The sequence below is a fragment of the Pongo pygmaeus genome, chromosome 19, assembly GCF_028885625.2.
Source record: "Pongo pygmaeus isolate AG05252 chromosome 19, NHGRI_mPonPyg2-v2.0_pri, whole genome shotgun sequence".
NCBI lineage: Eukaryota > Metazoa > Chordata > Mammalia > Primates > Hominidae > Pongo > Pongo pygmaeus.
Window position 1 is genome coordinate 897,037 of NC_072392.2, and position 26,622 is coordinate 923,658.

The 26,622-nt window shown below is 56.7% G+C and overlaps 1 protein-coding gene across 6 annotated transcripts in view; it reads right to left on the reverse strand.

The window, feature by feature from the left end:
• ABR (ABR activator of RhoGEF and GTPase) overlaps nucleotides 1-26,622 on the reverse strand; it is a 226,798-nt gene that overhangs the window by 102,315 nt on the left and 97,861 nt on the right. For 4 of the 6 annotated variants that reach the window (XM_054459706.2, XM_054459710.2, XM_054459707.2 and 1 more), the window contains exon 2: nucleotides 19,946-20,130. In XM_054459706.2, the coding sequence (XP_054315681.2) occupies nucleotides 19,946-20,130 (185 nt within the window). Of the gene's footprint in view, nucleotides 1-3,757; nucleotides 4,306-19,945; nucleotides 20,131-24,357; nucleotides 24,376-26,622 lie in introns of those variants that run through there. The other 2 variants (XM_054459711.2, XM_054459709.2) reach the window with 2 other exon arrangements.

Sequence of the window (26,622 nt, forward strand, 5' to 3'; positions counted from 1 at the left end):
CCCAGATAATTTTTGTGTTTTTAGAAGAGAAAGGGTTTCACCATGTTGGCCAGGCTGGTCTTGAACTCCTGACTTCGTGAGCCACCGCGCCCAGTCTCCCAAAGTGCCGGGATTACAGGCATGAGCCACTGCGCCCAAGAACTGACTTGTAAAAAGCAGTCTTATCCTACACGTATTTGAAATCATAAGAAAAATGTACAGGTCATATTTTTTCTAATATATATTAAAATATATACTTAACCATTAAAATGCAAAATATAGATCGAGGTGCCACCGATCATTTCTCAAATCACCACATGTGGGGCCGGCACTTAGAAAAACATCCAAATGGGGGATACAGGCATGATGTGCAGGCACAAGAGACCTGGGCAGGTGAAACAGAAATAGATGTTTCAGACGATCCATTAAAAACTGACACAGAATTGGGCCGGGCTCAGTGGCTCACGCCTGTAATCCCAGCACTTTGGGAGGCCAAGATGGGCAGATCACTTGAGCCCAGGAGTTACAGACTAGCGTGGGCAACATGGTGAAACCCTGTCTCTACAAAAATATAAAAATTAGCCCAACGTGGTGGCATGTGCCTGTAGTGAGGGGGAGGCTGAGGTGGGAGGACTGATTGAGTCTGGGAGGTGGAGGCCACAGAGAGCCATGATGGTGCCACTGCACTCCAGCCTGGGTGACAGAGTGAGACTCTGTCTCAAAAGAAAAAAAAAATGGCACAGAATGATACCCAAAGGGCTAATCTGCATGACAAAAGGGTTTTTATTCCTGACAAATAAGTTCCTTAAAATAGCACCTTCTACAATGCCCCCGTCTAAACCCTACCTATCTTTAAATAGAATGGCATGAAACACTTTTGGCAAGTATACGCCATTTTACAGATGCAACATGACGCTGCTATCAGTATTTGCATTACCAGTTTCACAGATCAATAACTCTTCAAAGGTAAGTCTGGGCTGAGATATGCAGCAAACTCCAGCTATAGCTTTGGAGAAAACTGCGGCCAACTTTACCTCTGCCCCCCAGGAAGATGAAGCGTCTTGGAAATTACACTGGAAACAGGATTGATTTATGGGCCTGGCACTTGGGCACATGCTCAGGACACAACTGCTGCTTAAGGTAAGTAACCCTAAAGTAAAGTCATAGCAAAGAGAATTGCCTTGGATTCCTACCAGCTGCCAGGGAGGGGTGTGCCAAGAACGTCTGCAGCCCAGGACAGGAGTGTATCATCCAGAAATGACCCTTGGCCTGCACGCACACACACGCGCGCACACACACGTGGACGCATCCAGGCCATCCCCAACTCCATGAGAAGTGGTCCCTTCTCCCCTGAATTTGGTGCCCTTTTATCAGTACTCTTCTCACAGCTTTTTTTTTTTTTTTTTTTTTTTTTTGGAGACTGAGTCTCACTCTGTCGCCCAGGCTGGAATGCAGTGGTGCGATCTTGGCTCACTGCAACCTCTGCCTCCTGGGTTCAAGCGATTCTCCTTCCTCAGCCTCCTAAGTAGCTGGGATTACAGACGCCTGCCACCACGCCCAGCTAATTTTTGTATTTTTAGTAGAGATGTGGTTTCACTCTGTTGGTCATGCTGGTCTCGAACTCCTGACCTCAGGTGATCCGCCCACCTCAGCCTCCCAAAGTGCTGGGATTACAGGCGTGAGCCACCGCACCCGGCCAACCCTGACTACTTCCGTACTCTATTCCTACTCCCTGTACCCGCCCCTTGCTCTGAACGCCTTGTGAGGGAAAATCACGCCTTGTTCCTCTCGTCGCCTCTACGGTGCCAGGCAGGGCGCTCTGAAGAGCACCCAACCTGAGAGTGTTTGTTGAATGAATCCATGTGCCTTCTTCCCACAGCTCTGCAGCCACCTGCTTGTCTTCTCCCTCTGAGGCCAATGCCGGTAGAGGAGGGAGGAATTCTAGAGGTGTTCAGGATGAGGCAGGGAGCCTGGAACTCCCCAGCATTCAAGAAAGGTCCCCTTCCCCCATGCTGGCAGCAACGTAGAGGGGAAGACCCCATCCAGGTGCTCATGGGGACCCAGGAGGAGCAGCTGTTTTTAGGTGTGACACGTGCTCAGGCTCTCTCGGCATCCGTGGGCCACCGCCGTACGCAGTAGGACACCTCTGAGATGGAGCGAGGCTGGGAACCTGGTGCACCCTTCGTGGTCCCCAGCAAGCCTCACACATTGTGCAGATTCTCACCGGCACCAGCCCCATACCAAGCACTGTGCAGTGTTCAGCAATGAATATGACATGGTCCTCGTCCTCAAAGAGAATGGGATATAATTGCGGAGGCAAATGTCTAGAGTTCTGAGCATCTGAGCAGAATGAAATACGGGCTTAGTTGAGGCATATGCCAGGGTCCAGCAGAAGGGGAGGTCCAGGAGGCGGCCTCTGAGTGGGCCCACATCTGTGCTGGGGGCTTCCCAGAGGAGGCCCATGAGGGCCACACACCTCCCATCCCAGCATTGCTACTCCCAGCCTGACTCCTGGCTCACGAGCAGACTTTCCCACCCTGTTCCTAGTGGGGAGGCTGGTCAGATCCTAAGTGCAGAGGCCTCCCTGAGCCCACCGGGAGACGTGACTTACCCCCACGGCCCTACGCCAGCACCAGATCAGAGAACACGGGGTGGGGTGCCAGCCACTGCCAGCCTCCCTACAGCTCCACTCCCCACCCAGGCCTGCAGCCACCGCTCCACCCATACTCCACACATCAGCCATCTACCGTGGTTCTGCATCTATTTTTACCTCCACTGGCTCCTCCTCAGAACCACACTGTAGAGTGGGTGGGGCAGGACTGTGATCCCCATCTTCTGTGAGGGACAGGGAGGCCCAGAGAGGTTCAGGGACAGCCTCCCGTCCCCAGCAATGCTGGCTGCACATGCCATCTAGGCCCCGCAGATGGGCACTCGGTTAGGCAGCCTCGCTTAGCAGTCTGCAAACTCCCCGAAACGCATCCTCACTGGGCGTCCTTTCTCGACACAGAACAAGAGAGCAGTTGAGCAAAAGGCTGAGGTTGAAGCTCTGAGAGGTGTGTCCAGGAGAGAAAAAGGAAGACCGCTGTGGTGTTCCGGGCCAGACTCACAGAGCCGGCGTGGTTCCGGGGCCACCACTGCCCTCCAGTTCTACCGGGAGGCAACCTCTCCTACAGGACGGGGCATTGCTGCAGAGAACGCCGTCAGCCCCAGAGCCGGTGGGCCAGGGCCCATCAGATGCTCCCTGCCTATCCCACCTCGGGAAGGGCACCTGCCCACCTGGCTGCGGCCTCCAAGCCAGCTGTTCCCTCCCCCGCTTCAGCTGACCCAGTGCTTTTCCCTCAAGGAAGCTCAGTGACCTCTGGCTCTTGCCCTTTGCAAACACCCTCTTGCCTCAGCTCAGAGACACCAAGTCCCCGTCCCCTGGCTGGGAAGAGGGTGGCCCCTCTCTTGCGGTTGCCGTGGAAACAGGGGATTCCTGCCCACCGGCTCCAGGGAGGCTGACAGGCCCGCCAGGTGACTCCTGGCTCGGCCGCCGGAGCCCTGAGCTGGGCTGGGCTGGAGGGGGCGGCAGCCACTCCCCCGAGGACACCGGTCGGGGAGGCAGGCCCGCCCCTCTCCCCCGGGAACAGCTGCCGGGGCCGGGACCCTCGCGGACTCCGCCGAGGGGCTTCCACCCGGCCGCGCGCTCTGCGCCCCCATCAGCCATTTCTCCCGCGCACCTTCGGCAGCGCCGGCCCGGCCCCCCCCCCCCAGCGCCCAGGGCGTGTCACGCTCCCACCTTCACAGTCACCAGGAAGGGGGACCCTGAGCCGGGGCTGGTCGGGGTTCCCAGCTCGCACTCCTCCAGGAGAAACACATCTTCGTCCTCCAGAACCTTGTCCAGCAAGCCTATCGCCTCCTCTTCCTCCATGGCAGCCGGAGCCCGCGGAGGGCAGACAGGAAGCGGGGTCCACGCAGCGGCAGCGGGAGGAGGGAGGAGGGAGGAGGGAGGAGGCGGGCGGGAGCGGGGGCAGGTCTACACCCGCGCGCCCGGCCTGGGGCTCCCGACCCGGGACTGCATCCTGGACCTAGTCCACCCCGCTCCGCCGCCGCCGCCTCGCGCGTCCTCGCCCGGCGAAAGGGGGAGCAAGGCCCGGGCAGCCCCTGACGCCGTGCCCGGCCCGTGGCGGAGGCGAACCCGCGGCGCAGCAGCCCGGCGCCCTCCTCCGTGTCCCGCCCGGCCCCGCTCCCGGCCCCGCAGGGCCCGCCCTTCCCGGGCTCCGGGGCTCGGGCTCGCGCTCGCTCCGAACACACAGGAAACGCGCGTCGCGAGGTGGAGCCGCCCGTCCTCTGGGGTTGCGGGGCCGCGGCTGGCGGAGGCTTCTGCGGCGGAGGAGGAGCGAGGAGGCCGCGGCCGGGCCGGGGTGGGGTGGAGGGGGGAGGCCGCTTCGCAGACGCATCTTCATTCCCCGCGCGCGGCCGAGCCAGGAGCCCGGCAAGCAGGGGCGACCCCCAGAGCCACCCCGGAGTCCCCACGCGCCAGAGCCCCCTTCCGGAGGGGAGGCCCCGGCCCGCCCAGAAGCCACAGCCGCGTCCCGGCCGCCGCTGGAGGAGTCAGGCTTTGCAACAGACAGGCCTGACCTGCCCCCAAGCAGGAGCGCGGCGCCACCACGGTCCTGTTCACGAGCGGTGGGCGCCCCACTCACAGGGACCAGGATCCCCCTCCTCCGAGCAGCCCCCCAACTCACAGGTGCTGAGACCAGCACCCCCACCTCCTCCGAGCAGACCCCCACTCACGGACGCTACTGATACCAGCACCCCCACCTCCTCTGAGCAGCCCCCCCACTCACAGACGCTACTGACACCAGCATCCCCACCTCCTCCGAGCAGCCCCCTACCCAAAGACCAGCCCCCCAACTCACGGACGCTACTAACACCAGCACCACCTCCTCCGAGCAGCCCCCCACTCACAGGCCAGCCCCCCTACTCACAGAAGCTGCTGCGACCAGGACCCCCACCTCCTCTGAGCAGCCCCCACTCACAGGCACTGCAGAGACCAGGACCCCCACCTCCTCTGAGCAGATCCCCCGGCAGAGACCAGGACCCCCACCTCCTCCGAGCAGCCCCCCCCACTCAAAGACCAGCCCCCCTCACTCACAGACGCTACTGACACCAGCACCCCCACCTCCTCCAAGCAGCCCCCCCACTCACGGACGCTACTGACGCCAGCACCCCCACCTCCTCCAAGCAGCACCCCACTCACAGACCAGCCCCCCTACTCACAGATGCTGCTGAGACCAGGACCCCCACCTCCTCTGAGCAGCCCCCACTCACAGGTGCTGCAGAGATCAGGACCCCCACCTCTTCTGAGCAGCCCCCCCACAGAGACCAGGACCCCCACCTCCTCCAAGCAGCCCCCCACCGACTCACAGGCACTGCTGAGACCAGCACCCCCACCTCCTCCAAGCAGCCCCCGCAGCCACCCCACCACAGGGAGCCAGCCTGCAAGGGGAATGCACACAGAACCCAGGACAGGCACCCAGAACCCAGGACAGGCACCATTGCCCGCCCTGCCCACTCCCAGCCAGCTTCCCCTGGCTTCTCCGATAGTTGCAGAACCCCCAACTGTGCAGGGAGTGAGGCCACATTCTGGTCCCCCTGGCCCTAGTTCCCGGATGCACATACACCTCCTTCCATGGGAGGAGGAGTCCAGGGGAGGCCCTGGGAAAAGCTCTTTTACAACCCAACGATGGAGCAAAGGTTGCAAACGACACCCATGAGGGTGCGGGTGAGGCCAGCCCGTGAAGCAAGCCAGGTAGGGCTGGGTGAAACCACCACTCAGTCCAGCTGATGGCTGCTGGAGGAAACCAAGCTCACGGCTGCCTGATCTCTGTTCAAAATAAGCTAAAATCTGGCTTCTTAACAGGAACGCTCCTGATTTTAAAACGATGGCAAATAATTAACATTTTAAAACAACATGGTGCTGTCTAAATGAACCACACCTGTGGCCTGAGTTCGGCCCACAGCCCTCCACTCCCCCCAGAATTCTTCAGAAGCTCTGGGCTCTAGGTGGGGCTCATGCAATTCCATTAGTAGCAGAGAAGCTGCCCTCTCTGGAGAGAGGCTCCATCCTGTTTCCAGAGCTGAAATACAGAGCAAGGGATTGGGGGGTGAGCCCTTGGGGGGGCCCCAGGGCTAACAGCCTTTGATCAGGGAACTGTGCCACCAGAGTTCAGCAGAGGCACACCCCCACCCCACCCCACCCCACCCATCTCCTTCCAGCTCCTGGTTTTCCCCTGTGCTTGCCTGCGTGGGTTATAAATAGCCAGGGCGCATCTGAACGGCCCTTTCAGCCACAATTCCTCATTTGGTGTGGGCGGGTGAGGCTGTGGCCAGGGCTTGGGAACGACCAGGCCTGGCATTCCCCAGGGCACAAGTATGCCAGCTCAGGGCCTGGTACCACAGGTTGTTCTGTCTCCCGCCCGGCGGGCTCCATGTGCATGGCATGGGCTGCCCACACGAGTCAGACCTGCAGGTGACACGAAGAAGGGCCTAAAACCCCACAAGCCCCTGCTGTGTTCGTTCCTCCACTCAAGAGGACATGAGGTGCCCTTGGAAGTCTGCCAGGATATCCTCATCCCCGTTTCCCACGCCTCTACATGGCATGGTGAGACTGACGCCCACTTCTTCCCGAAATCCCTGAACCCCACACAAGTGGCTCCCTGAGTATCCAGGGCCTCTCTACTCCACCCTGTCCCCGGTGGCTGGAAATTCCAGTGAGTAACGAGAGTGCCCCTCCATCAGACACAGACTCCACTCACAGGCCCTCGGCACCCCCCTGGAGGGGAAATGACTCACCAGTCCCCACAGCTTCCCTCCCCTTCCCTTACAAATGCCCTGAGCCAGCCCTGGACCTGAGCTCCACACTGTCTGCCTCGGCCTGGCTCCTAATGTTCTCCATAGAAGCAGCCTGCTTCAAAGGCCCCCATAACGGTTTATTCCAAAGCCAGAGGCCTCCCTCTCCGCTTCTTTGGCCTCTGCAGTCTAGAGTTTCTCCAAGCCCTCAGCTGCCCTGTTGATGCAGGCGCTGCCCCGACCACTCTCTGGTGTAGGCTGGCCCTTCATTCTCCCGCCTCCTGTAAATGTGGAGTCACTTGCTTGGGCCCAGCCTCAGCCCTCTGCTCCCTTCCCCCAGAGAAGCAGCCCTTCTCCCTTCCAGGCCAATGGCGGCCTGCTGCCAGCTCCAGCCCCGGTGTCTTGCTGGGCTCTAGGTCTAGCACCTGCTCCAGCCACTGGGTCTCCTCACTTGGAAGCCCCAGCAACAGCCCTTCCACTCCACATATCCGGACCAAACGACCCTTCCTCCTCCTGAAACAGCTTCCCCTTCTGGGTTTCCCCTTCTGTTAGTGAGGCCGCCATCTTGCGAGTCTTCCTTCCCTCCACCCCCACATCCCTTTTACCAAGTCCTTTGGTTCTTCTTTTCCTTTTCCAAAGCCACCACCCCACCAAGCTTTAGAGCCTCTTACACCCACACGACCACACATACTTCCCCACTTTGGCTCCTGATCTTGTCTGTCCATCTGTCTGTTCATTCATGCATTGATACCCAGAAAAGGCCTGGCATGACACACATACAAGGCTGGGAGACAGGGCCCTTGCTGTTCGCAGGCTCTTGATCCGTCTGGGTTCAGGATGTGTGAGCACACGAGGCAGTGTTCTCGTTTACCAGCCACCCTGGGGACAGAGGACAGTGGCACTAACGCTGCCTGAGAGTGAAAGCTTCACAGGACAGTGGCTTCTGAGCAGCATCTGGAAATAGGGAATGGTTTCCAGGCAAAGAAGAGAAGTCCCGAAAGGAAAGGGTTAAGCAGCTTCAGCAACCTGGGTGCAGTGGCGCAGCTGAAATCTCAGGTACTCAGGAGGCTGAGGCGGGGAGGATCGTTTGAACTCAAGAGTTGGAGGCGGCAATGAGCTATGATCGCACCACTGCACTTCAGCCTGGGCAACAGAGCCAGACTCTGTCTTGAGGAAGGGAGGGAGGAAGGGAGGAAGGGAGGGAGGAAGAGAGGGAGGAAGGGAGGAAGGAAAGGAGGAAGGAAGGTAGGTTAAGAAGCACTGCTTGCTAGAGGACAGAAGATGAACTTGGAGAAGTGGCCTGAACAGCATCATAGAGGGTGAGGGGCATAAACTCCCGCAAGAGCAATGAATGGGGCACCCACTGAGACTTTTTTTTTTTTTTTTTTTTTTGAGACAGGGTTTTGTTCTGTCACCCAGGCTGGAGTGCAGTGACACAAACATGACTCACTGTAGCCTTGACCTCCTGGGCTCATGCGATCCTTCCACATGAGCCTCCTGAGCAGCTGGGACCGCAAGCACACACCACACCCAGCTAATGTTTGAAATCTTTCACAGCCACTGAGATTTCTGACACCATCAAGTCTAAATCTCAGTCTCCAATGGTTGACTCTCCACAGTCTTCCCCCACACCCACCCTCCATTCCCTCCTTCCCTGACCCAATCAGCAAGCATTTGTTAACGCCTGACCCAATCAGCAAGCATTTGTTAACGCCTGACCCAATCAGCAAGCAGTTGTTAACCGCCTGACCCAATCCAAGCATTTGTTAACCACCTGACCCAATCAGCAAGCAGTTGTTTACCGCCTGACCCAATCAGCAAGCATTTAACCGCCTGACCCAATCAGCAAGCATTTGTTAACCACCTGACCCAATCAGCAAGCATTTGTTAGCCGCCTGACCCAATCAGCAAGCATTTGTTAGCCGCCTGACCCAATCAGCAAGCATTTGTTAGCCGCCTGACCCAATCAGCAAGCATTTGTTAGCCGCCTGACCCAATCAGCAAGCATTTGTTAGCCGCCTGACCCAATCAGCAAGCATTTGTTAACCGCCTGCTGTGCACCAGGCACTGTGCTAGCATTCCGAATGCAGCCACGGACAGGGGACCCCGTGCCTATCCTCGCGCAGCTGACAGTCTCGGGGGACAGACTGACCTCGTGACTGACTCCCAAGGCAGTGTCAAGGGAGGGGCAGGGCCGTAATGGGGAGGGGAGCAATGTTAGAACTCTGCAGCTGAGGTGCCACTTTTCTAGAAGGGATAACATGGAAACACCTATTGCGATTTTTTTTTTTTTTTTTTGAGACGGAGTCTCTCTCTGTCACCCAGGCTGGAGTGCAGTGGTGCGATCTCAGCACACTGCAACCTCTGCCTCCTCGGTTCAACCCATTCTTTTGCCTCAGCCTCCCTAGTAGCTGGGATTACAGGCACCCACCACCAGGCCCGGCTAATTTTTGTATTTTTAGTGGAGATGGGGTTTCATCATGTTGGCCAGGCTGGTCTCGAACCCCTGACCTCAGGTGATCAGCCCGCCTCGGCCTCCCACAGGGCTGGGATTACAGGTGTGAGCCACGGCACCCGGCCCACTGCTCATTTTTAGATTTGAATTTTAGCGTCACCTCCTCCAGGGAGCCTCCCGTGACTACCCGTTGGCTGCATCAGATGTGCCCGTTGGTGCCCTCAGAGCCCACTCTACGTTCCCAATCGTGGCATTTCTTTTTTAACTTCTTTATTTTCCTGTTACATCACTAACAATTCTAACTTTGTAGACACACATAATATAGAAAGTCTCCTCTGGTTGCCTCTGACAGAGGGAACCTCTAAGAGTTAGTTATACATTTTTCCTTATTTCTGTCCACGAATAAACTATACATATAGGCCGGGTGCAGTGGTTCATGCCTGAAATCCCAACACTTCGGGAGGCCGAGGCAGGAGGATCACTCAAGCCCAGGAGTTTGAGACCAGCTGGGCAACATGGCAAGACCTCATCTCTACAAAAATTTTTAAAAATAATTAGCTGAGTGTGGTGGCATGCTCTTGTGGTCCTGGCTTCTTGGGAGGCTGAGGCAGGAGGATTGCTTGGGCCAGGATATTGAGGCTGCAGTGAACTGTGTTTGTGCTACTGTGTTCCAGACTGGGCAACAGAGAAAGACCCTGTCTCAAAAAAAAAAAAAAAAATTAGGCCGGGCGCAGTGGCTCACGCCTTTAATCCCGCATTTTGGGAGGCCAAGGCAGGTGGACCACTTGAGGTCAGGAGTTCGTGACCAGCCTGGTCTACATGGTAAAACCCTGTCTCTACTAAAAATACAAAAATTAACCAGGAGTGGTGGCACAGGCCTGTAATCCCAGCTACTCTGGAGGCTGAGGCACAAGAATTCCTTGAACCTGGGAGGCAGTGGTTGCAATGAGCTGAGATCACACCACTGCACTCTAGTCTGGGCGACAGAGCAAGACCCTATCTCAAAAAAAAAAAAAAAAAAAACTTATGGCCGGGTGCAGTGGCTCAGGCCTGTCATCCCAGCACTTTGGAAAGCCGAGGCAGGCGGATCACCTGAGGTCAGGAGTTTGAGACCATCCTGGCTAACACAGTGAAATCCCGTCTCTACTAAAAATACAAAAATTAGCTAGGCGTGGTGGCGGGCACCTGTAGTCCCAGCTACTCGGGAGGCTGAAGCAGGAGAATCACTTGAACCCAGGAGGCGGAGGTTGCAGTGAGCTGAGATCACACCACTGCACTCCAGCCTGGGTGACAGAGAGAGACTCCGTCTCAAAAAAAAAAAGCAGTGGTTAGAGATGCCGGTGGGGCTGGGGAACAGACAGGAGAGAGACTGTGTGAGGCACAGTGACATGAGTTTAGTCTGGCTGGTTCATGCATTCATTCAGCTAATATTTACTGAGCACCTACTGTGTGCCAGGCACAGTTCTAGGCACCAGAGACCACAGTGAGCAAAAGTTTTCTTACAAAACCGACAAAATCTCTCTCTCGTGAGAGTTCACATTCTAGCAGGGAGTTGGTCCTGAGGCCACAGAGGTCAGCAGGGGGTCCAGGGGTCAGGTCAGACAAGGTCTTGACAGCTGTGCAAAGAGTCTGGGTTGGGCCCTATAGGCGAAGGGAAGGTGTTGAAGGATTTCAGGCCAGGTGTGACAGGACATTCATCCTGCATCCCTCCTGCTGACATCAGATGACTCTTTCTAAAACACTGCTCACTCTGTGCCCAGCAGGAAGCCACCAAGCCAGCCCAAACAAGGGCCGTGGGGCCCCAGCTGATGACTCACCCATCTCACTGTTGACAGTAACCTCTCAAAGGGCCTGGCACGTTCTCACTTCCAGGCCTTTAACAATGGCAGGTCCTCGACTTGAAGCACTTTCTCCTGCCTCTCGGCTTCTCCCTGGCTCTCCCAGCTTTCCTGGCAGAAACTCAAGCCCCACCTCCAGATTGTATGAAGCTCAGTAGCTCTTCAGCCAATGGGAACCGACACCAAAGGGCAAGTGCCAGGGCAGGTGCAGCCACTAACTACAGCCACAGATGGAACCGGATTCATCACCTTCTAGATCACCTTGCTCCTCCCTCTGCCTCCTCGTTCTCTGTTCTAGTACAAGTCACTCCAAAATCATATACATAGTTCAACTACATAAAATTAACATTGGCCAGATGCAGTGGCTTATGCCTGTAATCCCAGCACTTTGGGAGGCCGAAGTGGGCAGATCACCTGAGGTCAGGAGATCGAGACCATCCTGGCTAACATGGTGAAACCCCGTCTCTACTAAAAATACAAAAAATTAGCCAGGCATGGTGGCGGGTGCCTGTAATCCCAGCTATTCGGGAGGTTGAGGCAGGAGAATCACTTGAACCCAGGAAGTGGAAGCTGCAGTGAGCTGAGATCACACCACTGCACTCCAGCCTGGGTGACAGAGGGAGACTCTGTCTCAAAAAGATAAAATACATAGGCCGGGCAAGGTGGCTCACGCCTGTAATCCCAGCACTTTTGGAGGCCGAGGCGGGCGGATCACCTGAGGTTGGGAGTTCAAGTCCAGCCTGGCCAACATGGTGAAACCCCATCTCTACTAAAAATACAAAATTAGCGGGGCGTGGTGGCAGGTGCCTGTAATCCCAGTTACTTGGGAGGCTGAGGCAGGAGAATCACTTGAACCCAGGAGGCGGAGGCTGCAGTGAGCTAAGATTGCGCCACTGCACTCCAGCCTGGGTGACAGAGGGAGACTCCATCTCAAATAAATAAATAAATAAATAAAATAAAGCTAATGTTGAGGAGAAGCTGGTACACGACACTGTTTATACAGTGAAACAAATAAACTAAAACAGAAAGAAAACTCCCCTGCACTCTGCATGTGAGCCCCAGCTCTGCCTCTTGCCAACTGTGTGACCTGGGCACGTCATCTAGGCTCCCTGTGCCTCCGTTTCCTCATCTATAGAATGGGAGTAATTATGGCACCAACTCTAGGGCTGCTAGCTAGCCGGGAGACGGAGATCCCAGACGGGAGGTGAGAGCTGTGGGATGAGCCAGGCCAGCCAGGTGTGGTTCATCAGGGAAGATTAACAGTATGGAGAGGTGAGCAAGATCTCAGCCAGCTGTGGCTCATCAGGGAAGATTCACAGTATGGAGAGGTGAGCAAGATCCCAGCCAGGTGTGGCTCATCAGGGAAGATTCACGGTATGGAGAGGTGAGCAAGATCCCAGCCAGGTGTGGCTCATCAGGGAAGATTCACGGTATGGAGAGGTGAGCAAGATCCCAGCCAGGTGTGGCTCATCAGGGAAGATTCACGGTATGGAGAGGTGAGCAAGATCCCAGCCAGGTGTGGCTCATCAGGGAAGATTCACGGTATGGAGAGGTGAGCAAGATCCCAGCCAGGTGTGGCTCATCAGGGAAGATTCACGGTATGGAGAGGTGAGCAAGATCCCAGCCAGGTGTGGCTCATCAGGGAAGATTCACGGTATGGAGAGGTGAGCAAGATCCCAGCCAGGTGTGGCTCATCAGGGAAGATTCACGGTATGGAGAGGTGAGCAAGATCCCAGCCAGGTGTGGCTCATCAGGGAAGATTCACGGTATGGAGAGGTGAGCAAGATCCCAGCCAGGTGTGGCTCATCAGGGAAGATTCACGGTATGGAGAGGTGAGCAACATCTCAGCCAGGTGTGGCTCATCAGGGAAGATTCACGGTATGGAGAGGTGAGCAAGATCTCAGCCAGGTGTGGTTCATCAGGGAAGATTCACGGTATGGAGAGGTGAGCAAGATCTCAGCCAGGTGTGGCTCATCAGGGAAGATTCACGGTATGGAGAGGTGAGCAAGATCCCAGCCAGGTGTGGACGTAGGAGGGCCAGAGAGGACGGGGGAGCCAGCGATGACCGGACCCAGGGTCACAACCAAGGCACTGGTCTACCTACTTCCGACTTACCTCCTTCCCAACTGGGACAAGCCCGGGAGCCACCCTGAGCCTCAGTGTCTTCATCTACTAAATGGGAGCAGCCCCATGGCTGGAGGACTTGGGTGGCAGGGCAGCCCCTGGGCTCCTAGCACAGCATCTGGCACATGGGAGGGTCCAGCTCGTGTCCTTCTCTTTGCAGCAGGGACCCAAGATCCAGGAAGGGGAGAAATGCAGGGGCCGGCTGCTGGGGGGCGGAGGTTGAAACTCGAGGAGTCCCTGACTCCGCCATGGGCGTCCCTGAACCACACAACCCAGGTCCAGAGCAGTCAGGAGGGAGTGGAGCGGGCACCATCTCAGGAGCTCCTGGCTCCCATGCCACCTCTTCACGCACCTACCAGCAACCTCGAATCCCAAGCCCCAAGCCTTCAGAAGAGACCAAGAAAGGGAAGAGGAGGCTGCAGTTCTTCCCAGTGTTAACCCTGAGCCTGAGTTTCTCCCATCCCTGAGCCTGAGTTCTTTTCAGTGTTATTCCTGAGCCTGAGTCCTTCCCAGTGTTATCCCTGAGCCTGAGTTCTTCCCAGTATTATTGCCTAAGCCTGAGTTCTTCCCAGCGTTATCCCTGAGACTGAGTTCTTCCCAGTGTTATTCCTGAGCCTGAATTCTTCCCAGCCCTGAGGTTCTTCCCAGCGTTATCCCTGAGCCTGAGTTCTTCCCAGCATTATCCCTGAGCCTGAGTTCTTCCCAGCGTTATTGCCTGAGCCTGAGTCCTTCCCAGCATTAATCCTGAGCTTGAGTTCTTCCCAGTGTTATCCCTGAGCCTGAGTTCTTCCCAGTGTTATCCCTGAGCCTGAGTTCTTCCCAGCATTATTGCCTAAGCCTGAGTTCTTCCCAGCGTTATCCCTGAGCCGGAGTTCTTCCCAGCGTTATTGCCTAAGCCTGAGTTCTTCCCAGCGTTATCCCTGAGCCTGAGTTCTTCCCAGCGTTATTGCCTAAGCCTGAGTTCTTCCCAGCATTATCCCTGAGCCTGAGTTCTTCCCAGCATTATCCCTGAGTCTGAGTTCTTCCCAGCGTTAACCCTGAGCCTGAGTTCTTCCCAGCGTTATCCCTGAGCCTGAGTTCTTCCCAGCGTTATTGCCTAAGCCTGAGTTCTTCCGAGCATTATCCCTGAGCCTGAGTTCTTCCCAGCATTATCCCTGAGTCTGAGTTCTTCCCAGGGTTAACCCTGAACCTGAGTTCTTCCCAGCATTATTGCCTGAGCCTTCCTTTGCTCCTCCCTTCCTCCTGACTGAACATCCCAGAACTACTTGGTTCCATTCCACAAATACCAGTTGAGAACCCCTAGGTGCCGAGAAGCTTCCATTGGGGTCCAGAGATGATTAGGGATTAAGGTCCTGATCTCACAGGGCAAATGCACCCCACAAGCGACCGTGCACACCTCCCAAACTGCAATGGGATCAGCAGCGGGGTGGGTGTGAAAGCTTCACAAGGGAGGGCGTGTGAGCGGGACCTGGCAGCGCTGTGCAGACTCTGGCATCACAGAAACCCAAGTTTCAATAACGCTCTGGCCCTGCTGGCTGCACAGTCTTGGACAAACAATAATAATATTAATAGTTATTATTAAGAGATGGAGTCTTGCTCTGTCACCCAGGCGGGGGTACAATGGCTATTCACAGGCATGATCCTAGCACCTTTCAGCCTCCAACTCCTGGGCTCAAGCAATCCTCCTGCCTCAGTTTCCCTTGTAGACGGGATTATTGGAGTGAACCACCATGCCCAGCTAATCTTAAGCAAATTATGTCACCTCTCTGAGCCTCAGTTTTCACACCTGTAACGTAGAGATGGTTATAGCACCTACTTCGTAGAGTTGTTGAAGGTCTTAAATGAAACCACACACATGAAAGGTTCAGCACAAGCCTCTCTAAGCAGCTGTGATGAGGGGGAGGAGGAAGAAGAGGATGATAGGGACAATGATGATGATTTTTTTTTCCTCTTTTTCTTTTTCTTTGAGATGGCATCTCGATCTGCCCCCCTGGCTGCTGAAGTGCAATGGTGCGATCTCAGCTCACTGCAACCTCCACCCCCACTGGGTTCTAGCAGTTCTCCTGCCTCAGTCTCCCAAGTAGCTGGGATTACAGGCACCTGCCACCACACCCAGCTAATTTTTTGTGTATGTTTTTAGTAGAGATGGGGTTTCACCATGCTGGCCAGGATGGTCTTGAACTACTGATCTCAGGTGATCCACCCACCTCGGCCTCCCAAAGTGCTGGGATGACAGGTGTGAGCCACCGCACCCGGCCAATGGTGAGGCTTTCAATTCACCTCCACCCTTATCTTTGGGTTCTCCTGCAGGCTGGAGTCTAAACCCCTGTTTCGATTTTACATTGACAAAGCATTCTGCCAAACACCATCTCACAGAAACCTCACAACAGCTGTGGCTTGAGCTGCATGAGGTCAGGAGGAGGAAATTCTCAGTGTCTTCATTCTACAGATGAGCAAACTGCAGCTCTGGTGGGGAGTCCTGAGTGACACCCCTCAAGCCACACAGTGAGACAGTGGTAGAGTGGGGACAAAACCCAGTTCTTCTCTCTGCCTTGTGGCCCCTTTGTACTAAGCTTCCCAAGAGGGAAGCAGACAGAGGAGTCTGTGGCCTGTGGGGAGCTGGATTTTCTGTAAGACCATGGCCTGGCTTAGGAACCTACACCCCCACTTGTCAGCTGAGATGAGTCCTGGCTCTTCCTTCTCAGAGTGAAACCGGGCACTCTCAGCTGAATGGAGCCACCCGTGGTCTGTGGGCCTGGCCCTGCCGTGCTGCCCTGCTCAGCCTGGACTTGGGCAGGGTCTGTGGGGCAGGGCTTCAGGTTTCACCCTGATAGCTCTGTGGGATCCATGTCTTGGGGACACAAACGAAGACAAAGGCAGAGAGCAAGGCTGTGGAAGGGCGTGCTGGGGAGAGAGGAGCATGTCCTGCCAACACCGCAGAGACCCGGCTTCACCAGGGGCCACCCCATGTGGCAGAAAGGAGGTTGACTGCAAAAGCAGATTTGGTCATCGTGCAGCAGATATTGATCAGACTTGGTCTCTGCAATGCTCTTGGCCCCCCAGCCCTCTAAAGCTGGTGAGAAAAGTCTTGTGGGCCCTGGTGGCCAAGGGCTGTGCATTTCAGTGAGCCAGGCCTCCCCTCATGCTGAAATTCCGCGGCATCTTCCTGCAGCTGCTCACAGTGGGATAGGAGCTGAGTCCCCCAGGCAGGGCTCTGAGCCCTGCTGTGGTCTGAGAGCTGCTCACAGTGGGGCCTCCTCCCCCACTACCTTTCAGGAGAGTTAGAGCTATTTAAAGACAAGGAAACTGAGGCTCAGCGGTATGAGAACACTTGCCCAATGTCTCACAGCTAAAGAGTAATAGATTTTCTTTTCTTTTCTTGAGATGGAGTCTCACTTTGTCACCCAGGCTGGAGTGCAGTGGCTAGATCTCGGCTCACTGCAACCTCCGCCTCCCAGGTTCAAGCGATTCTCCCACCTCAGCCTCCTGAGTAGCTGGGATTACAGGCATGTGCCACCATGCCTGGCTAATTTTTGTATTTTTAGTAGAGACAGGGTTTCACCATGTTGGCCAGGCTAGTCTCAAACTCCTGACCTCAGGTAATCTGGCTGCCTCAGTTTCCCAGAGTGCTGGGACTCCAGGCGTGAGCCACCGTGCCCAGCCTGAGAGTAATAGACTTTCATCTGTGCAAAGCTTATCTGCTTTCCATCCTGGGCAGCTGAGGGAATAATAGTGTGACACTTCATTTTCTAGGTCAACCTGACTAGGCCACAAGGTGCCCAGATACTTGTCCAAACATTAATCTGGACATATTTGTGAGGCGTTTGGGATGAGGTTGATATGTGTATTGCTGGACTGAGTAAAACAGAGTCCTCCCCAGTGTAGGCGGGCCTCATCCAATCCACTGAACACCTGAATCAACAAAAAGGCAGAATAAGAGGAAGCTCCTCTCGCCTGACTACTTGAGCGTGAGCTGGGATGTTGGCCTCCTCCAGCCTCCGGACTCGGACTGAAACACTGGCTCTTCCTGAGCCTCGAGTCCACTGGCTTTTGAGCTGGAATTTACGTCCCTGGCTCTCCTAGCTCTCAGGCCTTTGGACTTGGACTGGAACTAATATTGGCTGTCCTGGGTCTCCAGCAATTGACTGCAGAGATTAGGACCTCTAAGCCTCCATAATCAATTCCTTCTAATATCTGAGTCCCCCAGGCAGGGCTCTGAGCCCTGAATCAATTCCTTCTAATACTTTTCTTCGTATGTAGATATAGATACAGATAACGCACACACCCTATTGGTTTTGTTTCTCTAGAGAACACTAACACAAAGACTCAACCTTGGGCTTCCCGTTGGCTGCATATTTGGGCGTGGAAGACTCAGCGATCAGGCGGTGCCAGAAGCCAGATATCTGAATATCTACAACAATTGTCTGATTTGGTCCAGAAGTCCCCCCTGTTCCCAAGGCCCCAGCAGGAAGCCTGGTGGGGGAGGGGACCTGTTTGGCCGAATAAGCACAGCCAAGCCGCAGAAACCTCCGTCTTTTATTCATAGGATTTTTAACCAAAACATCCCCAAGTACTCAGGAAGAGGCGTCAGCTCCCTCCAGACACCCCGTGTAAACAGCAATACCTGCAGAGTCCACTAGGTGGGGCCGTGACCCAGCGGAAAGGGCAGAAACGCTCCCCGAGGAGAGAAGGCAGGTGCGCGGATGGGACCTTTGCCGGGACGATCCCCAGGCTGGACAAGGGCTCCCTACTCCTGCCTTGCGTGGCTTCTAGTCGATGGTGTAAACATCAACCCTGGGGACCACAAGCACTTTAGGGGGCAGTCACTCTAGCATCTCTGGATTTCAAGGTCCTCAAACCAAGTCCCTCTTGAGCCACCAAGCAAGACGCACAGCCACCAAGTCAAGTTCTGCCCCGAAGCCCCGGAGCGCCAGGCGAGGGCATCTGTGCGTGACGCCCGTGATCTGTCTCCCGAGAGAAGGCACCTGCCAGCACCAAGGAATCGGAAAATCGACGGACACAGACGCCAGCCGTGGTGGTCACGTGACAAGGACAGGGCACAGGGACAGGGAGCAAAGAGGGAGGTGGCGCGGGGACAGCCAGCGGCAAAGACCCTGGCCCCACACCGGGATTCCGCAGCATCTTCCTGCAGCTGCTCACAGTGGGGTGAGAGCTGAGTCCCCCGGGGCGGGGCTCTGAGCCCTGCTGTGGTCCGAGAGCTGAAGGCAGAGATGGGTGCGAGAGTCTCCTCCTCCTTGCTCTCCCCGGTTGGCCCCCGTTCAGGTCCCTGAACACCTGCTCTGCCTCCTTGGGTTACTGTTTGTACCCTGAGCCCGATGCCTCCAGGGGAACCAGGGCAAAAAACCTGCCCCCGCAGGTCCGAGACGCTTGTCTCTAACCCGCCTCCCGTCTTAGGGCAGGGCAACGACACCCCAGGATGCCGGCTGTGGAGGGCCCAACACTGACCAACCCCCTCGCCGGCCCCCTGCCCCCCACCTACCCCCCGCCAGCCATTCCCAAACGTGCACGGCTGGGCTGCCGCTAAACTCGGCCTCGGCCTCTGTTGCCATGGCAACAATGTGGCTTCCCCCAAGTGGGAAGCCGGTTGCCAAGGCCCTTGTTGCCAAAGGCTATAACAGCCGCCCCGGTGCGTGAAGGGGGGGGGGGGGTGAGAGCTCTGCGGGGGGTGGAGGGTGGCCAGGGAGGCTGGCGAGGGAAGGAGCAGGGGGTTCTCAAGAATGGGAGGGTTCAGGCGGCCTCAGCTGGAGTGGGGGAGCACTAGCCCCTGGAGGAAGAAGAGGCAGCCCGTGGCATCTCAGCGACTGCTCCTCTGGGGACGTCAGAAGGCAGAACGGAGACCCCCTACAAAACACACCCGGACGAGCCAGACCAAGCAAGGATGGGGCACTCCCACCGCCCCCTGCAACACACATCCCCCACAGAGGACCGGCTTGGATTCTTCTCCCCCACCAGCTCCAGGCAAACAACCCTCCAGAATCTCTGTTTTGCTCGTTCATGTGTCTCCGACGTGCACACACAAGCTGTGCTCAGACAGCGTCAGTCCCTGTCGCCAGGAACACGTTAATGACAAGGACTGCAAACCCTCCACAGTTTCTATCCCTGGCCTGTCTCAGAGCACATACTTAATATTCCTTCTACAACGCTTCTCTCTGGAGCAGAGCTCTCGTCTCTGTCAACAAGGAGAGGTGGACGCCATCAGAGTTTGTTCCCTTCCAAAGTGAATAGAGGAGGGCTGGAGCAGGCAGCTCATTGCACCCACAGGGAGCACCAGGCCCAGGCTGGCTTTGCGGGGGCAGCATCTGAACACCTGGAGCCCATGGGCCACACATGCAGCCACTGCCTGGCCTGGGTGCAGAGGGGAGGAGAGTCTGGTCCTCTCCTGGGTCCTCTCGAGGAGAGAGGCTGACAGGGGAAAGCTGAAAGAGGCAGGGAGGGGTCTGGGAGGCCTAGGGAGCAGATGGCTAGTAGAGGGGGAGAGAGAGGGGTGGCAGCGTTGGCAAAGCAGGTGGGGAGGGGAGCCTGAGCCTGAGAGGGGTCCAGGGCCAGGACGAGATGACAAGGCACCAAGAACGGCCAGGTCCAAATGTCTCCAGTCCCAATCTCTCGAGACCAACCCAAGCAGGGCCTGGCCCACGACACCCAGGCCTTCCTGTCACCCCTCCCCAAACCCAAAAGGAAAAGCCGGTGTACCTACCCCAGGAGCCAGTCCCTCAGGTGGAGTCGGGGAGACGCCATCCCCCCCGCCCTGGCTGCGGGCGCTGAGCTGCGGGGACATGGTGGGCGACTCATCGATGTACGGCATGGTCTCTGAGCCCTCCGGGGGCCCCTTCTGCTCCTCATTCCCCTCTCCGTCGTACTCGTCCGTCCCGTAGCTGAAGTCTGAGACAAGGAACAAGAAAGGCCACTGAGAATCCTCCACCAGAGCTGCCAGGGACTGGTAGCGTAGTGGGCGCCGGCGGCGGCCCCCGGCTGCCATGGCCCCGGCCGCACCATCCACGCCTGGCCCGGGCGGGGGCTGTGCAGGGGCCTGGGCCTGGGGAGGGGCCGGGGAGAGCCAGCAGGCACCGGGCCCTGCACACTCCAGGGCTGCTGGGAGGCGGGGAGGAGCGGCTCTGCTGTTGCTACCCGTTGAAGAGCATGTCAGCCGCGTATTTCAAGCTGCTGTTTTCTTTGCCTTCTGCCTAATTCGAAGTGTAAAAATTAACAGTGGGAGCAGGAGGCAGGACGCTTCCAACTCTCCTCTCTGAGTCACCATTTTGCTTTTTATAGGGAATAAGGGGGGGGGGGGGGGCGGGCGATGTCACTTCCTGTGGCCCTCCTCCTTGGGTACCATTTGTACTGAGCCCACTCCCTCCAGGGGGCCAAGGCAGGTTCTGGAGTGTGGGAGGGGAGCCCTCAGCCCTCAGAACAAGGCCCTGCACGGAGGACGGAGCCCAAGGCAGCAGGGCGTGGGCGAGGAGGCTGTGCCCAGGCCTGGCAGGGACAGGGGCTCACAGCAGACTCCTCGGAGCCAGTGCTTATTTCTATTACCCCAATGTGGGCTTCCTTCAAAGGAGGAGGGAAGGAAAGGCAACCAGGAAGTTGAGCCGCATTAACCCCCCAGGGCTGCCAGCACCACTCAGGCTCCAGAGCCCAGGCACGGAGCCCACCCCCCTTGGGAGGGGAGGCTGAGCCAGTGCAGCAAGGGGGATGTGCAGGTCAGCAGCCCAGGGCTTCACATTTTCCAAAAGGGTTACGAGGGCAGCCTCGGAAAGGCCCCTGCATCCAGCCCCACCAGCATGGCTATAGGAGGGACCCTCCCACAAACCGGCCCCTGCCCCTTGGCCTGTTTGCTTCCCCAGCCCTGACCCGCCACGACCGGGAACGGAGAACGTGGCAGTGTTGCTTCTGGGGGCCGTGGTGGACCTCCTTGGGCTGGGGCCACCAGCAGGGGGTGGACACCCCTCTCACACTCATCGCAGAGCAGGGGTAAGCTTCAGTACTCGTGCAGGCCAGTGGGAGCTGGCACCGCAGGGCGTCCTGGAGACACGAAGATCACCATGCCGGCAGCCTTGGGGCCAGCAGGAGCCTCCTATGCGCTGGACTGCCCAGTGGTGGTGTCCGCTTGTTAAACCTCCCCGGGTATCTTCCAGGCGGGACTCCCTGGCCAGGCATCTTCGGATCTCGCGCAGTGTGATGGGGGAGGCTGGCTGAGCCTGCCCTGCCATCTGCCCAGACATCCTTTCCTCCAGGTCACCCTCCCTATGGCACCTGGCCCCCTGGCGCCTTAGTGAATCCTGCCCCCTTGTCTTTGAGCCCTTGGGGCAGGAGGTGAGCATCTCAGTCATCACTGTACGCCAGCACCCACAACCCCACCTGTGGCAGGCTCTCGGGGAAAGTGCATGGAGCGAATGAATGAGCAGAGGATCGCACCGTCTGTCTCAGGTCTGAGGCTTCAGCCAAGTCCCAGCCAGCCAAGTTCTCCATGGGGGCCTCAGCTCTTCCCTCCTCTGTCACAACACACCAGCCCACAGGCAACCAGCAGCCGGAGAATGGTGTCAACAGGTCACTGGGACGCCTGGCCATGGCCACGCTCTGCCCAGTCTGGCCTTCTGGCAGCCGAGCGCTTCCCCCCGGATCGCTGCACCTGCTTCTGTCGGCTGCCTCTCCTCGTCCCTGAGCCAATGCCCCATTCAGCTGCCAGGGGACATGGACTAGTTTTTTCCCTAGACAGGCTTGTGTATGAAGAACCACAGGACCCAGGGATGCCTACCAGTGAGATGCGTGTACGCCACACACCTGGGCAGGACCCAGGGATGCCCCATCACTGAGATGTGTGTACACCACACACCTGGGCAGGACCCAGGACGCCCTCCCACTGAGATGCGTGTATACCACACACCTGGGCAGGACCCAGGGATGCCCCATCACTGAGATGCATGTACACCACACACCTGGGCAGGACCCAGGACACCCCATCACTGAGATGCGTGTATGCCACGCACCTGGGCAGGACCCAGGACACCCCATCACTGAGATGCGTGTATGCCACGCACCTGGGCAGGACCCAGGACACCCCATCACTGAGATGCGTGTATGCCACGCACCTGGGCAGGACCCAGGACGCTCTCCCACTGAGATGCGTGTACCCCACACACCTGGGCAGGACCCAGGACGCCCTCCCACTGAGATGCGTGTACCCCACGCACCTGGGCAGGACCCAGGACGCCCTCCCACTGAGATGCGTGTACCCCACGCACCTGGGCAGGACCCAGGACGCCCTCCCACTGAGATGCGTGTATGCCACGCACCTAGGACATAAGGCCCAGTGCCCTGGAGACAATGACACTTGTGTCTGTGGCTGGCGGGATGTGAACTGACTTTGGTCCTTCCAGGGGGAGGAGGAAGAGGCACAGCGGCACCCAGCTGGCCTGAGTCTGGCTCTGTGAAGGGCCTAGCCGTTTGGTGAGACCTCCTCACTCTGGAGAAGCACAGGAGGGGATGGAGGGCAGCCTCCCGCCGGTTGGTGCCTGGAGCTAAGGCCAGGGAAAATAAGCAATAGTGGACCCCAGCCTTGCCCACAGTTTAGATTCCAGCCGGCCAAGCAGACTCTCCTGTACGCTGACCAGTTCCCAGGGGTCGCAGGAATGGACCCCACACACTTGGGAGATCGTCCAAGATCAACAGGGGGAAGGGACGGCAGGGAAGGCGGGGGAAGGGACGGCAGGGAAGGCGGCTGAAAGTCTCTGCCAGTCTCCCCACGTGTACAGTTCATCCTGATCAGAGCAGAGGACCACGGGCCCTGCCATCCCCTGCTCCTTCCAGCCTGGACGCTCCGCGGGGAGGCAGTTCTTATTTTCCCCAATTTACATACAATTGCTGAAGGTCACAGGATCTGAACCCAGGTCTCAAATGCCCTCCCTTTCCCTCTGAATCTCACTCCAGAGAAGTCCCCTTCCATATCCCTCCTGGTTAAGGGGGGGCTGACCATGGAGCTGAACGCAGGGGGCCTGAGGACGGGGTGCTGGTGGGGGAGGCCCAGGGGCAGCGAAAGGGCTCGGCCTGCGAACATTTCCAGGGCCTTCCCCTTTCATTTCTGCCCCCACAAAACCATGAGAGCCCACAAGACTCCCAACAGGAAAAGGGGTACAGAAAAGACGGGGAAACCAATCCTCGGAGAAGGCAGGAACCCTGGGGGAGGAAGATGGGGACCTACTGAGCACAGGCTTCAGTCTCTGATGGCCACAGGTGGGTATGCTGAGCAGACAGTGGCTTGGGCACCAGACCTCAAAAAAGAAGAAAAGGCAGACAAGGCAAAGGCTGCTGGCAGCCAATATCCATTTCCCTGCCGACTAACAGAAATCCTACTGTATTCGGAGCAGCAGTGCACCCAGCAGCTAGTTCAAAGACACCTTTTCTGATGGTGTGAGCCATATGATTACATTCTGGCCAACAAGATGTTACATGGATATGTGTGGAACTTGCAGGAAGCTGCTGAAAGAGACTGATTTAGCTGAAAGGTACACTACCCATGCTGCCCTTGTTCCTCTTTCTGTTGCTGGTTTGGAGAGTTGATGGGATGGCTGGAGCCCCAGCAGCTATCCTGAACCATGAGGTGAGCCGAGGATAGACGCCACCACTGAAGACGGCTGAGCAGAAAGCTGGGAGTCCAGGTCACTGAGGGCACAGTGGAACCCACCCCAGGAAGGTCTACCTCGGGATGTTTTCACAAGCTGGGAGTCCAGGTCACTGATGGAGCCACAGTGGAGCCCAGCCCAGGAAGGTCTACCTCGGGATGTTTTTACAAGCTGGGAGTCCAGGTCACTGAGGGCGCAGTGGAGCCCACCCCAGGAAGGTCTACCTCGGGATGTTTTCACCTCGGGATGTTTTCACAAGCTGGGAGTCCAGGTCACTGATGGAGCCACAGTGGAGCCCAGCCCAGGAAGGTCTACCTCGGGATGTTTTTACAAGCTGGGAGTCCAGGTCACTGAGGGCGCAGTGGAGCCCACCCCAGGATGGTCTACCTCGGGACGTTTTTACATAAAAGAAAGAAAAAATGCCAAATGCTATTTAAGCCTCTGTTATTTGGTTTTTCTATTATCTGCAGTTAAACCTAAGGTAACTGACCCAGGTGATCTTCCCTGACGTCCCCACTTCGGTGCGTTTCCTGTGACTGTCACCGTCCTTCTCAGGCTCCTTGGCGAAATCTTCTTTCTCTACCCATCCCTTAACAATTGCTGTTCCCATGGAGGGGAACGTCACACGCTGGGGCCTGTTGGAGGGTTAGGGGGGCAAGGGGAGGGAGAGCATTAGGACAAATACCTAATGCACGCGGGGCTTAAAACCTAGATGACGGGTCCAGGCGCAGTGGCTCACGCCTGTAATCCCAGCACTTTGGGAGGCTGAGGCAGGTGGATCATCTGAGGTCAGGAGTTCAAGACCATCCTGACCAATATGGTGAAACCCCGTCAATACTAAAAATACAAAAAAATTAGCCGGGCGTGGTGGCGGGCACCTATAATCCCAGCTACTTGGGAGGCTGAGGCAGGAAAATCACTTGAACCCGGGAGGCGGAGGCTGCAATGAGCTGAGATTTCACCATTGCACTCCAGCCTGGACAACAAGAGTGAAACGCCATCTCAAAAAAAAAAAAAAAAAAACCTAGATTACAGGTTGATAGGTGCGGCAAAACACCATGGCACATGTATCCTAGAACTTAGAGTAAAAAAAAAGAAAATCGGTGTTCCTTATAGATCCTTGGAACAGAATACCATCCAGCAATGAAAAGGCACAAAAACATAAGTGACCCTCCCAGACATTATGCTAAATGGAAGAAGCAGCACAAAAGAGCACATCCTACACGCTTCCACACACATGAGGTTCGGGAACCTACACGCTTCACACATGTGAGTTCTGGAACCCACCCGCTCCCACGCCTATGAGGTTCTGGAACCCACCCGCTCCCACGCCTATGAGGTTCTGGAACCCACCCGCTCCCACGCCTATGAGGTTCTGGAACCCACCCGCTCCCACGCCTATGAGGTTCTGGAACCCACCCGCTCCCACGCCTATGAGGTTCTGGAACCCACCCGCTCCCACGCCTATGAGGTTCTGGAACCCACCCGCTCCCACGCCTATGAGGTTCTGGAACCCACCCGCTCCCACGCCTATGAGGTTCTGGAACCCACCCGCTCCCACGCCTATGAGGTTCTGGAACCCACCCGCTCCCACGCCTATGAGGTTCTGGAACCCACCCGCTCCCACGCCTATGAGGTTCTGGAACCCACCCGCTCCCACGCCTATGAGGTTCTGGAACCCACCCGCTCCCACGCCTATGAGGTTCTGGAACCCACCCGCTCCCACGCCTATGAGGTTCTGGAACCCACCCGCTCCCACGCCTATGAGGTTCTGGAACCCACCCGCTCCCACGCCTATGAGTTCTGGAACCCACCCGCTCCCACGCACATGAGGTTCTGGAACCTACCCGCTCCCACGCCTATGAGTTCTGGAACCTACCCGCTCCCACGCCTATGAGTTCTGGAACCTACACACTCCCACACACATGAGGTTCTGGAACCTACACACTCCCACACATGTGAGATTCTAAACAGACACAATTAATCCATGGCTGAAAAAAATTTAAAAAGTGGTTCCCTCTGGAGGGTGGTGTGGAGACAGGAGTTCACTATAATGAGCACAAGGGAACTGCTGGGCTAAAAAAACAAAAGTTCTCCGTATCTGGAGGGAACTTGAGGTACACAGGCGAATGCATTCATCAAGATTTATCGGGTGGCACACTTAAGATTCATGCACTTCAGGCTGGGCGTGGTGGCTCACGCCTGTAATCCCAGCACTTTGGGAGGCCAAGGCAGGTGGATCATGAGGTCAGGAGTTCGAGACCATCCTGGCTAACACGGTGAAACCCCGTCTCTACTAAAAATACAAAAAAAAATTAGCCAGGCGTGGTGGCGGGAGCCTGTTGTCCCAGTTACCCGGGAGGCTGAGGCAGGAGAATGGTGTGAACCTGGGAGGCAGAGCTTGCAGTGAGCCGAGATCGCACCACTGCACTCCAGCCTGGGCGACAGAGCAAGACTCTGTCTCAAAAACAAAACAAAACAAAAACAAAAACAAAAAAAGATTCATGCACTTCAGCAAATGTTGAGCTCCAGTGAGTGACATGTTGGAGTGAAGTGTATGACTTTCTGCAACTTACTCCAAAATACATAAAAAATAAGATGGGCTGAATGCGGTGGCTCACACCTGTAATCCCAGCACTTTGGGAGGCCTAGGCAGGTGGATCACGAGGTTAGGAGTTCAAGACCAGCCTGGCCAACATGGTGAAACCCCGTTTCTACTAAAAATACAAAAATTAGCTGGGTGTGGTGGCGGGCG